The sequence below is a fragment of the Puma concolor genome, chromosome A2 (assembly GCF_028749965.1).
Source record: "Puma concolor isolate L17-30 chromosome A2, mPumCon1.1.hap2, whole genome shotgun sequence".
Lineage (NCBI taxonomy): Eukaryota > Metazoa > Chordata > Mammalia > Carnivora > Felidae > Puma > Puma concolor.
Window position 1 is genome coordinate 118,063,737 of NC_141668.1, and position 17,069 is coordinate 118,080,805.

Sequence of the window (17,069 nt, forward strand, 5' to 3'; positions counted from 1 at the left end):
TCAGAGGAAGCACAAGTTTAATTTTCCAGTCCCACCTTTCCCTCCCAGAATTGTCTTTTTTTTTTTTTTTTTCCTTCCTTAGTGGTCAGTGACTGATTCTAAGACTTAACCCTCCCAGAGCCCCTGCCCCAGTCAAACCCTCCAGAATTCCCTTCAAGTAAAGAATGTTTTGAAAATGCAGATATTAACATACTATCTTCGATGTTTAACCTGTTGCATTTTAAAGGGCTTAAACAGAGAGTTTCTTTGGGAATTTTTACCTGCTTACATTAACCACTTATGTTTACTATTTTCCCACAGCTTAATTTCTCTATTTTAATGTACGTCCCTCATGAGGCAGTTCAACTGTTGAAGAGGTTAGAACAAGCCTTTAAAAAAGTTTTTTTTAATGTTTATTTATTTTTGAGAGAGAGAGAGAGAGAGAGGGAGGGAGGGAGGGAGGGAGAGGGGCAGAGAGAGCGGGAGACACAATCCGAAGCAGGCTCCATACTCCAAGCTGTCAGCACAGATCCCGACGCAGGGCTTGAACCCACAGACTCACGGGTTTACAAATTTACAAATTCATGACCTGAGGCAAAGTCAGCTGCCTGCACAACCAATGGAGCCACCCGGCTGCTGCAGAGCAAGCCTTTTTTTTGCTTTACTTTGTTCAGCGATTCCTTCTAAGCATGTATGAGCTCTACCATGGAGGAAATTGAGCCTGATTCTAATACCATCTGTAAAAACTTTACTTCCATAATTCTCCTCATTAACAGTAACATGTCACCAAAGTGGATTTTCTGGTAAATACAGTGAAGAATTTCTGCTGTTAAAAATAGGGCCTTTTCCATTAGAAGGGTTCTGTATGCCTGGCACTAAAAGTTTCTTGAGCTGCCTCTGGGGTCATGCGTTGGTGCCAGGACCTCAGATAGGGATTTGTGAGGACACGTGACACATTGTATCGATGTTCTAATATCCAGGCAGACACAGCCCTTCCGGCCTCACCGGTACAGGAAAGCAGGGCTCACACTCTGAAACTCAGCTAGCTTCCTGATTGACTCTGGACTCCCTGCAGAGCCCTAGCCTAGGATTGGAGGACCAAGAGTAGAAGCTGGTGTGGTCGTTGGTCTGGCTCAGGAAACGGAGGACGTGGTCAATTGTTTGATCTTTTTGAGTCCCAATTATGATTTAGAAAGCCAAAACCCAACTTGGAACTGAGATCTGCTGATCTTCCCTAATTATGTCATTGTTAGATAACTGAGTTTTTCTTTGAGCTGAAGTGACATGTATAATAAGACATTAATTTCACTTCTCTTACTTTGTGATAATTTCCCCCAGGTTCCAGTATTGCGTAATCCATGAAGAAGGTACAGTTAACTTGTAAATTGAATTCAGTAGAGCAAATGATAGTGCGTGGGTTTTCTTTCTTTTCTTTTTTTTAACAACAAACACAACAAAATTATTTTAAGTGGTATAAAACTTGTTAAACGAATAGCAACATATGGGTGTGAATATAATAATTTTTAATTGACTTTAATATATCTTAAGCTAGTTAGTACTTTTTGATATTTAGATTAACCTTTCCTAAACATTTTATTGTCTGTTCAGAATGGAGATTGAGAATTCCAGACATTTTACTATTCCCCTGGGGTTCTTTTTTTAACCCATTCTGCTCTAATCCCTATGGAATTACAGATGTTTAAAACCATTAAGGATTGTAGGGGAGCTTGGGTGGCTCAATTGGTTGAGGGTCCCACTCTTGATTTTGGCTCAGGTCATGATCCCAGGTTGGAGGGATTGAGCCCTATGTAGGGCTCCTCACTGAGCATGGAGTCTGCCTAAGATTCTCTTTCTCTCTCCCTCTCCCTCCCTTTCCTCCTTACCCATACTCATGCCTCTCTCTAAAATAAAAATTAAAATAGTAAAGTGAAATAAAATAAAATAATAAAACAAAACCATTAAGAGTTGTGGACATCCTCCACCCTGATATACCAGCCACACTGGCATTGTCTGGGAGCAGGTGCCAGCCAGACTTGCTGAATTGTAATCTGGGTGAACCCCCCACCTGCTCTGCAGGGACTCTCCCCTTTACCTGTCTTCTTCCCACTTCTTTTCCTTAACCTGTAAAGAATCCTGCTCATCTAAAAAGAATATGAAAATGGGGGAATCTGAATGCCTGGCTTATCCTTCCAGTTCTTCTGTGGATCAGCTTTATGACCTAAGCAATTCACTTAATTCTTGACACATTAATCTCCTTAGCTGCAGTTAGGGAATCGTTCTTAACCTTCTTCCGTTATGGGACCGTAGTGAGGAAAAACCGGAATAATCACATTTTTAAATGCTTTAAAAATAAAATATACTTGGCATAAGATACAGGAAACCTCTGACAAAGTGTAACATTTACAGGATTATTTGAAATTCTGATTAGGAAGGCGTATGTATGTTGCAACGCCACATTTTACTATGTTTTGTTAATCCTTAGTTATATTATTAGCAGTCAGTAATATGCTGTAAGGGTTTTTTCTTTCTTTCTTTTTTTTTCTTTTTTCCTCAACAATCTCCTTGTTGCCCTAAAGAAAAGCCCAGAGCCTCTCAAATGATGCTCAGCTGGGGGTCTGCACTCACACGGCCTCCCCCGCCTGGCTGGCTGCATCCGAGTAACCTTTTGCTGAGGTTTGGCCTCCAGATGTGACATGGGGCTCTGCAAGTCTCCAGCTGCGGCTCTGGGCTGCTGAGAGCGGCTGTGGGAAAGGGGGGGCGAGGGGGCGTGGTCACTGCCCTGTAGAATCGCTGGTAATCCTTGCACCGCTGGCAGACGCTACGTCACGTCTTTTATCTCTTCTGGCTCGCCCGGGTTTCATCATGTTGCCTAACAGCCCTCCTTTAAAAAAAGAAAAAAGGGAACCAGAATGGGGAGAGCCACCAGTTGAACTGTGTGAAAGAGGTTGACTTCACTGTCTTCTCTCCAGCTGCTGGTCCCTGAGACAAAGAAGTATTATTTGAAAGAAAATGAATATGCCGCGGCCGCTGCCCTGCACGGTCCTGAGCGTGAGGGGAGAGCAGTTGTTTTATCTGGGTGGCTCTCGCCAGTAGGGTGATGTCAGTCTGCTCCCCCTGGGCTGTGGTCAGACAGGAGACGGTCCCACGTAGCCGAGAGGCTTTTGGTGGGGGGTGGGAACCAAGGTGTGGTTTTTTTTTTTTTTTTTTTTTTTGATTTAGGTTCAAACATGATAAAAGGGATGGGGAAGGGAGTAGAACCTAAAGTCTTAAACACAGCGACGATTTAAATTGTGGAAGAGGGGGCGCCTGGGTGGCGCAGTCGGTTAAGCGTCCGACTTCAGCCAGGTCACGATCTCGCGGTCCGTGAGTTCGAGCCCCGCGTCAGGCTCTGGGCTGATGGCTCGGAGCCTGGAGCCTGTTTCCGATTCTGTGTCTCCCTCTCTCTCTGCCCCTCCCCCGTTCATGCTCTGTCTCTCTCTGTCCCAAAAATAAATAAATAAATAAATAAATAAATAAATAAATAAATAAATAAAACGTTGAAAAAAAAATAAATTGTGGAAGAAAGGTTTTGAGTATGGAAGGCAATACAGATTTTTGTGGAAAACCTGCCCTTTTTAAGGGTAAGGGCAAGATAACTTTTTTTAGTACACTCATACCTTCCCCTTCTCCGTAAACACAAAGACACTGTCATTTCAGCCGTGTGCTGTTTGACTAATCTCCATATAATGATAGTCAATACCATGATTTTCATGAATTCCTCGCGAGGCAGGCCACAGTCTTGAATGCAGTCACAAATCTTTGTGTGGCGATTGGCTCACAGAGCTGGTGAAGCGATGCGGTGACCGGGAGCTGAGGGACCCGGGTTCCAAAGCTGCCTCTGCTTTTCCCTGGAATCCCTTATGGTCACTGAACCAAATTAGTTGTCTCACCTCCATGTTGAAGACCTTGGCCTTCATCATCGCGTTGTATGAGGGTCGAATCTGCATTAGATGATAGTTATTTCCAGTTTCAGCGTACTTAAAGTTTTCTTAGGGTATTTGAATACGTGAGTGAAACTTGAACACTGAGAATTGGAAGTCTCCTTGATTTTTACTCACATCCCCTTCAAGGATGAGGTAAATTAGTTAAGCATACATAGCGGAATCACTTTTTTCTTCTATTGTGTAAGGTGTGTCCTATAAAAGTTGACTATTTCTTCATCGGCAGCTAAAGTATGACTTAACATTGGAAGATAGCCCTTACGTAAAATGGAGGAGACATTTAGAGCAAAAGTTAAGCCATTAAGGTGGTATAATCAAATCACTTTATTTTACAAATGAAGAAACAGGCTAATGAGACCAGTGCTGTTTTGAAGGCCCTCCAGTTTGGTTCCATATTGTATCCAGTCTAAGACCAACCATTATTTCACGTCCCACTAAGAAAGAAACTGTCTCGCTTTTGAAAATATGCTAATTGAATGTAAGACAAACTTTAATCTCAGCTATATTAAAATGTAGCAAGTAAGGAGTCTTAGAATCTGTGCAGGATTCTGAAACTAGGCCACATGTCCCTGGGTCTTGTCCCCATGCCTTGCTTTCCCTCCACCGTATTCTGACTAGAAAGCAGAATTTTCTTCTGATATTTCACCAGAACCATTATATGGCACATCATAAAGCTAAGCGGTTTTCTTTATCTTTCTGTTCAACTCTTTTTTTTTCCCCATTGAAATTAATAGATGCTGATTTTTATGAAATTTTGGGCCAAAAATCTTTGCTCATCTCCAGTTGGAAGACATATTTAAGGAATATTTTTGATCCCTATGTTAGAACTGCTACCAGGACTGAGAACAGCAGTTATGTAATCTTTGCATGTGTTGGGCATTTTCTTAGTAACCCATCCCTATATAAAGAGGCCAAATGCATTTTAAAAACTAAACTTCCTTTGTTACAATCATATATATATATATTTTTAAAGTTGACAATCCTAGTGAGACCAGCTTGAGAAACTTAAAACACTGAGTTCCTTGGATCTCCTTTCTCCTGTTTATTTCTGAAAAAGATACTTTTCTTTTTCAGTTACCAAATCATTGTGAAATTTAGAATATACACTAATTCAAGTGCAAAAAGTCTTTTACACCTCAGATTAAGTTCCTTTTGTTGTGTATTCTTTCCTTCCCTGCATGTGGTCAGAGTCTGTTAGGTCATTTGCTTTTTCACAGCACTTGCCCTCAGCATGCAAGGGGGGCTCACACACGGTCTGATTAAAAGCTGAGCTGGACCTTAATAGAACCCTTGGTGAAGGGTTCCCTTGGTGAATCCAAGTGCCTACCTGACCTGTTTTTGCTTAAATTAATAGTTTTTAAAAAAATTACCCAACTTTAACATTGTAGAGAGCTGTAGCTATAATAACACAAGGTTTATTTTCATTCCAGGAAAAATTAATGGATGCTTGTTCTCACTGAACAGTTCAGTGTGAAAAACTTGAGATAGGAAAGGAACTAATGATACTGGAGTCTTTTGTCATCTACTTATAAATATTTTTTTATTTTTTAGTGGTGAGGGTAACAGCTTTAGTAGAGATATTCACATACCAACACAATTCACCCATTTAGCATATACAGCCCAGTGGTTTTGAGTATATTCACAGATTGTGCAACTTTCACCACAATCCATTTTAGAGCATTTTTTAAAATGTTTATTTATTTATTTTTGAGAGAGAGCGGGCAGGGGGGCAGCGAGAGGGAGACACAGAATCTGAAGCGCAGGCTCCAGGCTCTGAGCTGTCAGCACAGCTGGGTGCGGGACTCGAACCCACGAATCGTGAGATCATAACCTGAGCTGAAGTGGATGCTTAACCCACTGAGCCACCCAGCCCCCGCCTCCCCCCAATCCATGTTACAACATTTTCATCACTCCCAAAAGAGCTTAACCGACTGAGCCTTCCCTGCCCCCCGCCATCCATGTTAGAACATTTTCATCACTCCCAAAAGAAACCCTCCACTCCCTGGCAGTCACTTCCCATTGCTCTTCCTTGCAGCCTCCAGCCCTAATCTATTTTTCGTGTCTTTAATTTGCCTATTCTGGACATTTCATGTAAATGGAATCAGTAGCAGCCCTTTGTGTCTGGCTGCCTTCACTGAACGTACTGTTTTCTAGGTTCATCCATGTTGCAGCATGAATCCGTACTTCATTGCTTTTTATGGCTGAATAATGTTCCATCTTCTGGATAGACATGTTTTCTGTACCCACTTGTCAGTTGGGGGACATTTGGGTTTTTGGCTATTATGAATAATGCTGTGAACATTCATGTATAAGTGTTTATATGAACATACGTTTTAATTTCTCCTGGTTGTATGCCTCCAAGTGAAATTGCTGGGTCATGCGGTAACTCGATGTTTAACCATTTGGGGAACTGCCCAAAATTGTTTTCCATGGCAGTCGCACCATTTTGTGTTCATACCAGCAGTGCACAAAGGTTCCAAATGCCCCACGTTCTTGTCAACACTTGTTCCTTTCTGTCTTCTGATGAGCCCTCCTGGTGTGTGTATAGTGGTGTCTCATTGTGGTTTTTATTTGTGTTTGATTTGTGATGGCTAATGATAGCCATCTTTCTTTGAGGTGATAGATATCTTTCTTTGAGAAATGTCTATTTAGGTCCTTTCCTATTTTTATTTTTTAATTTTTTTAATGTTTATTTATTTTTGAGACATAGAGCATAAGTGGGGGAGGGGCAGAGAGAGAGGGAGACACAGAATCCCAAGCAGGCTTCAGGCTCTGAGCTGTCAGGACAGAGCCTGACGCAGGGCTTGAACTCATCAACTGTGAGATCATGACCCGAGCCAGAGTCGAATGCTCAACTGACTGAGCCACCCTGGTGCCCCATAGATCTTTTCCTATTTTTAAATTGAGTTCTTTTTATTGCTGAGTTCTGAGAGTTTTTTCTTAAAATAATATTCTTAACTAAAACTTTTAATATTCTTTATTCTCACAACTTTGATCTGTAACATATCCTATAACTCTCTCACCTCGGCACCCCATTGCCATGCCTCATTTATTCATTCAGTCAATGTTTACCATCCATTTAGTATGTGGAAGGTATTGTGCTCTGCATTCTTGAGTATATGAAATGAATTAAATGTCTCCTGCTTCAAGGAGCATAAAACAAGGTAGGAAGGGAAGTATCATAGGGATAAATTTCTATGGGTATTCAGAAGAAGAGATGACTTTATTTTTATTTGAGAGAGAGAGGTGTGTGTGTGTGTGTGCGTGCATGCACACACGTGTACACATGAGAGCCAGGGAGGGGCAGAGAGAGAGAGAGAGAGAGAGAGAGAATCTTAAGCAAGGTCCTTGCTCAACATGGGGCCCGACTTGAGGCTTGATCCCACAACCCTAGGATCATGACCTGAGCTGAAATGAAGAGCTGAATGCTCAACCCAAGAGAGATAGCTTTAAGATTGAGGAGTCAAGGAAGACAGTCTGCAGGAGGAGGCATTTTAAGTGGCCTTTGCCTGATACGTAGGATTTAAGTGTAAGAAGAAGATTGGAGGAAGAGGCCCTGGGGTTAGAGAGTGAGGTCTTTGTGCTGTGGTGTCCAGTCTAGTTTATCCTCTAGGGCTGACATTTCAGAGTTCACAAAGGGGGATACTAGGAGCAAAGGCTGGGAGGGTCATGGGACCACTTGTTGGTTATAAATGGAGAAGCAGCCTGCAGGGTATCTCATCAGTGACCTTCAAGTCCCCGCCGTTTGGGGTTACAGTGGGTTGAGCTAGCCAGAACACTGCTGTGGAAGACTGAGTTTACAGAAATGTGTAGGAGCACGGGGGTGGGGGTGAGTAAAATCGGCACAGCCGTGTTTCTGGCTTGGAGACAGACAAGTGCTTTAGAGGACACAGAGGTCTTGGGGCGCCTGGGTGGCTCAGTCAGTTGGGCATCCGACTTCGGCTCAGGTCACGATCTCACAGTCTGTGAGTTCGAGCCCCTCGTCGGGCTCTGGGCTGATGTCTCAGAGCCTGGAGCCTGCTTCCGATTCTGTCTCTCCTTCTCTCTCTGCCCCTCCCCCATTCATGCTCTGTCTCTCTCTGTCTCAAAAATAAATAAAAACGTTAAAAAAAAAATTTAGAGGACACAGAGGTCTGTAGTGAAGAAATTTGTGTGAACTTTGTTTAATCTTGTGGTTTCCAAGTTGAGTTGACTATGGGTTCGCTTTTTAGTTTTTTAAACCTATGGCACCTGAGACACACACTGTGCCTTTTGCTGCCTTGGTTTGGTGTTAAACAAGGAGTAATCGCTTAGTAAATGTTGGCTGGTTCGTACTTGATCCATTACAGGGCTGTGGATCAGAGTTGGGTCGCTAATTCGGAGGGCTGCAGGAGAGTTAGGTGTTAGATAGTCCAGCCCCTTGTTGGAGGCAGGACTTCGAGGGGAAGCGTGTGCCCATATTCTCCCGGTTCTAAATAAAGTGACAGTGTCCTGCCAGTGTCTTGACTCTCAGACTATGTGTTCTCCTCGATTTTACTAAAATTATTTTAACCTTCCTTTGCCACTTATACAATAATAGTAGCAAATCCTACTTTATGATAAAAGGAGTTGGACTAGCGTCCTTGAGTGGGGGCCTAAAAATGAATGAAGGTGTCTCACTGACCAGACCTGTTTCTGCACTTCTAACTGTGGATTCCTTCCCTTATACCCTCAGTTCCTCTGCTGTAAGCCACATGTGGGCCTTGCACAGCATTTACAAGGAGATGTCATTCTGATAGGCCGAGGGCACGGGTTCTTGTTTGCACTAAGCCTGTTAACCCTGGGTAGTTCCCTGCATGTCTGGGCACACAGTTTTCTCTGTCCATTGAGGCAATCCAAGTGTACAAGGCCCCTCCTAGCACTAACAGCATGCATGTCCCCATTGTCTCTAGGGGGTTTGGTATAGTTTCATCACAGCCCCTCAGGGGGAAGAACCACCCGTGGTTCCTCTGTGGGTCCTTTACCCTCCAGGTTAGAAATCCCAGTTTTCAAGGGATTCCTGTAGACTTTCTTCTCTCTGTGTCAGACACCAGCGATTTCGGTCTTAAAGATAAGCGGGGCATTCGTTGGATGAATGTAGACTGCCAACAAACACAAACAAGCTTATGTTAAGATGGAAATTGGGGAGCAGAGTGGGAACGTTGTTCTTACTGCAAGAGTTTTGCTTTTTGCTTAGCAGTGTATTCTAGTGTTGTGATGAGTGACTTTTTTTTGGGGGGGGGGATTTGAATTTGTTGCTGTGGTGGTAGGTTTCCATGGCAACTGCTGTCGTTCCACATCTGGCATCTGATAAAATGGTTCCCAAAGCCCAGGGGTCCACACAGAGCCGGACTACTCCTCCCCACAGAACCTGCCAAGGATGTGGAGAAACACAGGGTGGCGGGCATGGTGGCTCTCTGTGCCATGTTGAGGAGACTTGATTTGCAATTGCTGAGTTCCTGGGGGTTGTCATCAGGGCTGCTCCGAAAGTTAGCTGGGCTACTGACGTTTTACATTGGAAATTCCCCTTCCCTTTCTGTGGAGGAGGAGGGTACAAGAGAGGGGGGTGTATTTGGAAAGAATATTTTCTGATTTATCACAGTATAAATATTAGTTAGCATGGCTTTTTTGTTTGCTTTGTAAAATTTTTTTTTTTTTTAATTTTAGAGAGCGAGCGAGCACAAGTCGGGGGGGAGAGAGGCAGAGGGGAAGAGGGAGAGAGAGAATCTTAAGCAGGCTCCACACTTAGTGCAGAGCCTGATGTGGGGCTCAGTCTCACAACCCTGGGATCATGATCTGAGCCAAAATCAAGAATTGGATGCTCAACCAACCGAGCCACCCAGGCTCCCCTGTTTGCTTGCTCCTTTCAATCAAAAATTCATAAATAGGAAGTAGAGGACAAACAAAATCCTGCTGAATGTCTGAATGTGGCAGGGAAGACTATGGCCTGTTTTTAGCTATTTCTTTAAAATGGAAAGTTCCAGTTTGCTTTGGGGCCAAAATCCCTAAAAGAAATCCTGCCTGGAGGTGTGTTATGGGGTCACTGTATATTTGCTAGTTTATATCTTGCTGACTCAATTGGCAAAAGTTTTATTTTTCCTGGTAAACATTCAGGAGGTTTTTCCCTCACTCCTTTCCCTAACAAAATCATATTTGTCATATGTGTATGAAGCAAATGACTGTTAAGCCTGTGCACACATCTGTGATGATATGAAAATTAGTGGTGGCAAACAAAGGTTTCCTGTCTTAGGTACCACAAGGTTTCAGATGAAGTTGACTTTATCCTAATATTTCTCTCAAATTGTGACCGAGTGGAAACAAAATTGGTCAGGCCTTAGAGACCAATAAGAATAGCACAACAAAAGGGTTATTATTTGTGAAAATCTTAGGTCCCCCCCCTCACCCATATGACTTAGAAAACTTGAAATTTTCTCTTCAAGTAATTATTACTCTTGTTTATAAACATTAGAAGATATAAAACCTTTACTATAATAAAGGGTCATGCTTATTTTAGTTAATAATGAAGCACAGAGTTACTGCCTGCTGCAAAGCCTTTGTAATTACAGGAATGAAAAACACCAAGATTTGGAATCAGGTCACAATGTGATTTCTAATTTGAGTGTTCAGCTTTGAAAATGTGTGAGAACTGCACCTGTGCAGGTCAAATCCTATGCAGGAACTTTGTGCAGATAATAGCCAAAACATATTTAATGTGCCATTTTTAGTGTTCTGTAAGAACGAAATGTTTATTTTTCATTAAACAATGTGTTTTTATTTCTTTTAACTTTTGGGGCAAATATGTGAATTATGAACCTATAAATTTTCCTCATTCTTAAAAAAAAATAACATACCAAAAATGTAATAAAAATGTAACAGGCAAGAAAAGTGAGTTTCTACTCAGGTTCTAATGAAGCCTGTGTTAGGTCATTCTCTTACAGGTACGGGGTTGAAAAGACCTTTATTGTTTTAAATTAACTTTTGAGATGGTTTGTGGTCAATACTTTTACCGTTCTGTTACTTTGTTACTTTTAATTTTAAACCCTACCCTAAAGAGTTATTGAAGAAATGGTCATTATGTGACATGATGGAGGGGTTAGCAATATATAAGTATGTCAAATCAACACATTGTACACCTTAAACTGGCAGTGTTGTATGTCAGTTACATCTCAGTAAAGCTGGGAGAGGGGAATGAGTTATTGTGTAGAAAACCACATTTATGTAAAATGCCTTGTGCTTGGCAGCTAACCTTGCACTCAGGCCGTGTTCTGAGAATGGCAGGCAGCCTGTCATGTGCCAAAACTTTCCACGGGAGTCTTTTTGCAAGGGGTGGGCGGGGAAGCGGGGTGCTGCGGTGGGGCGTTTTTTTCTGCTCATTGATGACGACGACCTCTCTCTTTGCGTAGGTGAAGCTGCTCTCAGGGGAGAACCCAGGATGCAGACCCTCCCTGTGGCATCTGCCCTCACCAGTCACCGCACAGGCCCCCCGCCCATCAGTCCCAGCAAGAGGAAGTTCAGCCTGGAGCAAGGGGACGATGGCCTGGACTGTGAAAACGACCATGCTTCCAAGATGAGTCGCATCTTCAACCCCCATCTGTAAGTTCCCTCTTTCTGAAGCGAGGGTCTTCTGGGGTTGGCTTCTGTGCGTTCTGTGCTGGGGCCATGTTTCTCTGGCAACTTTGTGCCAGCTGTGAAGTGACAGATGAGCGATGCTTACCTGCCAGGCAGGAGATGAACCGATTGTAACCACTTGTGGAGAGGTGACCTCTTCTTTCCTTCCTCCTGACCCTGTGTGTGTGCTCCCGCGGATGTTAGCTTTCTCCTCTGGCATCTTGGGGGTGGTTGACTGAAGACTGCCTTGTCTGGCCTGTACCGATGATGGTTGTTAGGAGAATCAATCTTTGGTGAATGTCTTATGGGCTGGGAAATGGAAGGAAAGGTTAGCGCCTAGACAGGCTTATGTAACATGTTTTGCTTGGGAGTCTAGAATTGTATGTGAAAAAGTACGGTAGTCCCCCCCTCATCTGTGGGGTATATGTTCCAAGACTCCCCGTGGATGCCTGATATGCAGACAGTACCAGACCCTGCATATGCTCTGTTTTTTCCTAGACATACATATCTATGAGCAAGTTTAATTGATAAATTAGGCACAGTAAGAGATTGGTGACAGTCACTAATAATGGAACAGTTATAACCGTAAGCTGTAATAAAAGTTGTGTGAGTGTGCTCTCTCTCTCTCTCAGAATATCTATTGCACAGTACTCACCCTTCTTCTTGTGATGATGTGAGATGCTAAATGAATGAGACGCGGTAAGGTGAATGACGTAGGCATTGGGAGGTCGTGTTAAGCTGCTGTTGACTTCTTGACAGTATATGTATTAATTCTCACCTTGTGTGCTCACGGTAAAAACGTAAGACCTTCCTAAGGTGGGAAAGATGGCTTTTTGTGTTTGTGATAACGTGCTGCTCATCACTTCTGGCATGTGAGCCTGTTGTAGCTGTTTGAGCACCAGTCCTCCGTCAGCCACCATCACTGTTTATGATCATCACATGAGCTGCTTCAACTCTCTGGGCCTCAGTTTCCTGACTTGTAACACAGAGGGGTTGAAATGAAAGTTCTCTGAATGTGTGCAGTGTGACCACATTCACATTAGGAAAACAGCTATGCTTCTGTGCGCCTTGTTGTGGGTTCCTCTTTGCCCTTTCTTCTTACTACGCATGCCCCACAAAGGGGGTCGAATGCTTTTTCACATGTTTTCAGGACTTGGAGACACCAGCCAGCTGCCCGGAGAGTCTGCTCTGGCAACTGTGTAGCTGTTAGGCGTTATCAGAGTGTGGGAGCTTGTCAGAGGGGGAGGTAGGCCTGATTATTAGAAGGCGTAGCTTTGTATATCCAGGTAAAAAGATCCTCCTCTTCCCCCGCCTTCCCTGGGTGTGAATTAATGTTACATAATTATTCAAAATGCTTGGCTTCCCCAGTTCTGATTTCTGAGGATGCTGCTGTTTCTGGCAGGAACATGAGTGCTCAGAGAGTTCCTGTTTTCTCATTGGAGGAGACCTTGGGCAGTGAGAGGTAGCCGATAAGGCCAGCAGCCCTCTGCTGCCTCAGCGCCAGCAGCCCTGGGCATTCCATGCATTCCATCCCGCTTGGACTGTTGTGTTCAGTCATAAGACACACTGACAGAGGTATTTATCCTCAAATAAATCACTGTAGTGTTAGTCAGAGGCTGAGCTGCAGTCTGGAGCCCTGGAATTTGCTACAATCAGGAATCCAGAGACAAGGCACTCACTGCAAAACAATGAGCTCTCCCAGATAGGGAGAGGCTGGTTATTTAGGTCCTGGGTGCTCAACTGTTTGTTCCTTCTTTTGTTACGAGGAATTTCTTCTTCTCCTTTTCCTCTTTCCTAAAACCCAAATAGACATTTGGGGGTTTTTTTTGTTTGTTTTTGTTTTTGTTTTTGGACGGAAAGGGGAAGTGGCCCTGAAACGGTATATATTGTGAGCAAACATGCCTTGGTTTAAATTTCAATTTCTGCCACTTCCTTGGACCGTCACTTAATTTATCTGGGCCCAATATCCTTCTTTGTAAAATGGCAATGATATCAGTTCATGTGAGGGCTGCTGTGAGCTCGAGAACCACCATGTGCAAGGAGTCTGGTGCAGTGCGACACTCAGTTGATAGTAGCTATTACTTTTACTATTAATAAGTCACTTATTCTGATATTGATAACAGCAATAGAGAATAAAAATACTGTTGTGGTGAATTTAATGTCTGAGTGTGTGTGAATTTCAGTCAGAATGTCTTGGGCTTAAATTTCAGCTTCTTTATCTTTCAGTGGAAGTAATGGTAGTTGTTCCCTCACCAGATGGTTGTAAATGTAGCGCGGGGCCAGTGGGGAGCACCCCCTGCCTGAGTCATCAGTAATATTATTATTACAGTGTTAAGGCAGTTAGAAAATGACTTGCTGATTCCTTGGGTCGTTGCACATATGAGCTTGAAGTATAGGTGACTATAAATAATTCATACTATGTTATAATTACATTGAGGACACTACGAATAATTTAAAGTGTAAACAGAATTGCTAGATTTCATGTGCAACTCAACAGTTGATGTCATCATGCAGAGTTTCAGGAATATAGAAATAGCAGCAGCCCCATGGGCCATCCTCCCTAGACTTACGGAAGAAAGGTGGTCAGTGTACGATCAGTTAATTCTGGCCTCTCTGTTCACCTGTGATAATTGTTTGTTTCAGCAATAGTAACAGTGTTTCTGTTTGTATCCTCCAAGAGCCGAATGACAGATTTTGTACACAGATTGGAAAGATGCTGTATCTATTACTTCTTCATGTTGTAGGATATTTACTATTATTGTTTGATTTGGTGAAACATTTTCTCTTGGAGCTATGGCCTGTTCCCTCCTTTTTATTTAATATACCTAAGAAATTTTTTTTATAATAAATTACAAACTGATACCTGTTTGGAAAAGAATGGTCTAGTATATTTATCTCTTTAAGGAGATTACGAAATGATTTTTGCTTTCTGTCTTCTCAGTACGTGTTAATGTTGTGTAGTGAAAATGTGTTTTGTTTACTTTATCACTAAAGAAATCACAGTAATTCTGGGCATGGAGTGTAGTGTTGTTGAAAAACAGTTTTGACAGCTAGTAAGAGCGTTTCAAAGATGCAAGCTTGGCTACATTTCATTACAACCATCATACTGAGATATTTTCCAGTAGAAAGGAGGAGATTAAGTGTCTCTGAGCCAGAGTAGAAAGCTACAGAGAATGACTAAATTTCATCTGATTTGATTCAGGGAATAGGAGGAGAGAGAAGAGAGTTTCCTTAGTCTCTGGAACTTGGAAATTGAGAATTCCTGGGCTCCTATTTTAACCCTTGATACTCATTTGAACTCCTCATTAATTTTCTTGTTGATATGGTGACTCAGAGAAATAAATAAATAGTCTCTTAAATGTTAAGAATATGAATGTCTTATTTGAAAGATACCGCATCTCTTAGAAAGGAAGTGGATTAAGTAAGGTATAGGGGCATGGCTATTGGGATTCCCTTCATGGAAATGCCAAGAAGTAATTTTTTCCAGGATCCTGATATTCAAATGTGATCTGCTAAGGAAGAGCTCCCTTTTCCCTTCTCTCTTACCCATATGGACTCTTGGATTCCTGTTTTATAGCTGTGAATGTGGTGAAAAAAGCACTTTGTTATTTTCTGGCAAACATGATCCTCTTGTAACCTACCTGTGCCAGCCGTGGAGTCAACCATTTCTCCAGGGGACCCTGGTTCCTTTTAGTGGAGAATAGGATTTAGAAGCCACAGTCTGGGTGCTAGGTATTAGTATGGTGTCATTGCCTTTAGATTTGAGTTGTCTAATATCATAGACACCAGCTGCTCATGGCAATTCAAATGTAAAATTAAATAAAAATTAAAATTTCAGTTTTTCTGTTACACTGGCCATATTTCAAACTCAGCAGCCACATGTGGCTAGCTGCTACTATATTGGACAGCCCAGACATAGAATATTTCTACTATCACAGAAAGTTCTTTTGAATAGCACTCTTTCTAGACCCTTTCAGGGGAAACAGCTAGGAAATCATCAGTTATTATTAATACTCCCAATTCTAATCCAATTCCACAGAGTTCTTCCTCCCCCTCCCCCATTCCATATTTGCATCTCCCTTCTTCCCAGCAACACATTTATTTATTGTTCATTCCTATAGTTCACATAAAATAGTTTCAGAATTGCTGTGCCCATACCAATTAGAAAAATAAACCTAGTAAGAGTTAAAGATTTGTTGGCAGTTCTTTTTTTGTTCTGTGCTGAGGGTAAACCAAAATACTTACAACTTGGTAGTCCATTACATACCCTCCCCCGCCCTCCAGTATTGAGTTAACTAAAATGTATAGTTGGACTCACTCATTTCTGTTTGCATTCACCTGTAGATTTTTTTCCACCCTTGTTGATTTCATTTTATTTTTCGACATGTATACCATTAACATACTTCTAAAAGTCAAAGCTATATTAAAAAGTATTTGAAAGTGTGAGGAGCGTCACTCTGTGCCGTCTCCTTCCTTCCTTTTGCTCCTTCCGTAGGGTGTTAATCTTTTTGTGTTTCTTTTGCTAAAGTAAGCAGATAGGTGAATGGTTTCTCAATTTCCCTTCCTTCTCTTACATATAAGGAAACACTTCATGCTCGTTTGAACTCTGGTATTTTCATTCAACCATATCCCGCGGAGGTGTTTTCTTGCCACTTCTGCATCCTTATTTCCAGCCGCATAGCATTCCACTGCCTGCATGTGCCAGAATTCATGTAACCAGTCCCCTCTCTTTTGGGTATTTAGGTAATTTCCAACGTTTTACAATACTGATAATGCTTCAGTAGATAATCTTGTGCATTTTTAAAAAAAATTTTTTTAATGTTGATTTATTTTTGAGAGAGAGGCAGAGTGCGAGTGGGGGAGGGGCAGAGAGAGAGACGGAGACACAGAATCCAAAGCAGGCTCCAGGCTCTGAGCTGTCAGCACAGAGCTGGATGCAGGGCTTGAACTAACAAGCCCTGAGATCATGACCTGAGCTAAAGTCGGATGCTTAACCCACTGAGCCACCCAGGCGCCCCATGATAATCTTGTGCATTTCTAATAGCTTGTGTATCAGTATAGTAAAAATTCTTGAAGGCACACAATTGATGCATTATAACAGCAGGCTAAACTCATATTGGTTTTGAGACTTGTTTTGGGCTGCTTGACCGATAACTTCTGTGCTGAAGAGTACAGTCTAAGATGATTTTTGGATATGAAGCAGTTTTCATCCGTGTGTGTGTATGAAAGTATGTGGTAGGGTTTGTGTGTGTTGAAGGTTTGCTGTTGAACTGTTCAGTCAGTCACCTGTGAGAGGAAGGGAACATTTATTGAGTGCTTACTGTATACTTATCCTATGCTAGACACTTTAACTATATTATCTCACTTAACTCTCGTAATAAATGTGACTCTTTAAGGTGTGTGCATGTGTATAAGAGCTCTGTTACTTACAGAAGCAGAAACTGAGGCTCTGAGAAGATCGTGTGTTCAAAGTAGTGGAGGTGGGATTAACCCTGTTGTGTGTGA

At 42.3% G+C, this 17,069-nt stretch overlaps 1 protein-coding gene across 3 annotated transcripts in view; it reads left to right on the plus strand.

Moving 5' to 3' along the window:
• VGLL4 (vestigial like family member 4) overlaps positions 1-17,069 on the plus strand; it is a 168,968-nt gene that overhangs the window by 115,328 nt on the left and 36,571 nt on the right. For all 3 annotated transcript variants that reach the window (XM_086697418.1, XM_086697417.1, XM_025922123.2), the window contains one exon: positions 11,360-11,549. In XM_086697418.1, coding sequence (XP_086553544.1) covers positions 11,360-11,549 — 190 coding nt within the window. The remainder of the gene's footprint in view (positions 1-11,359; positions 11,550-17,069) is intronic.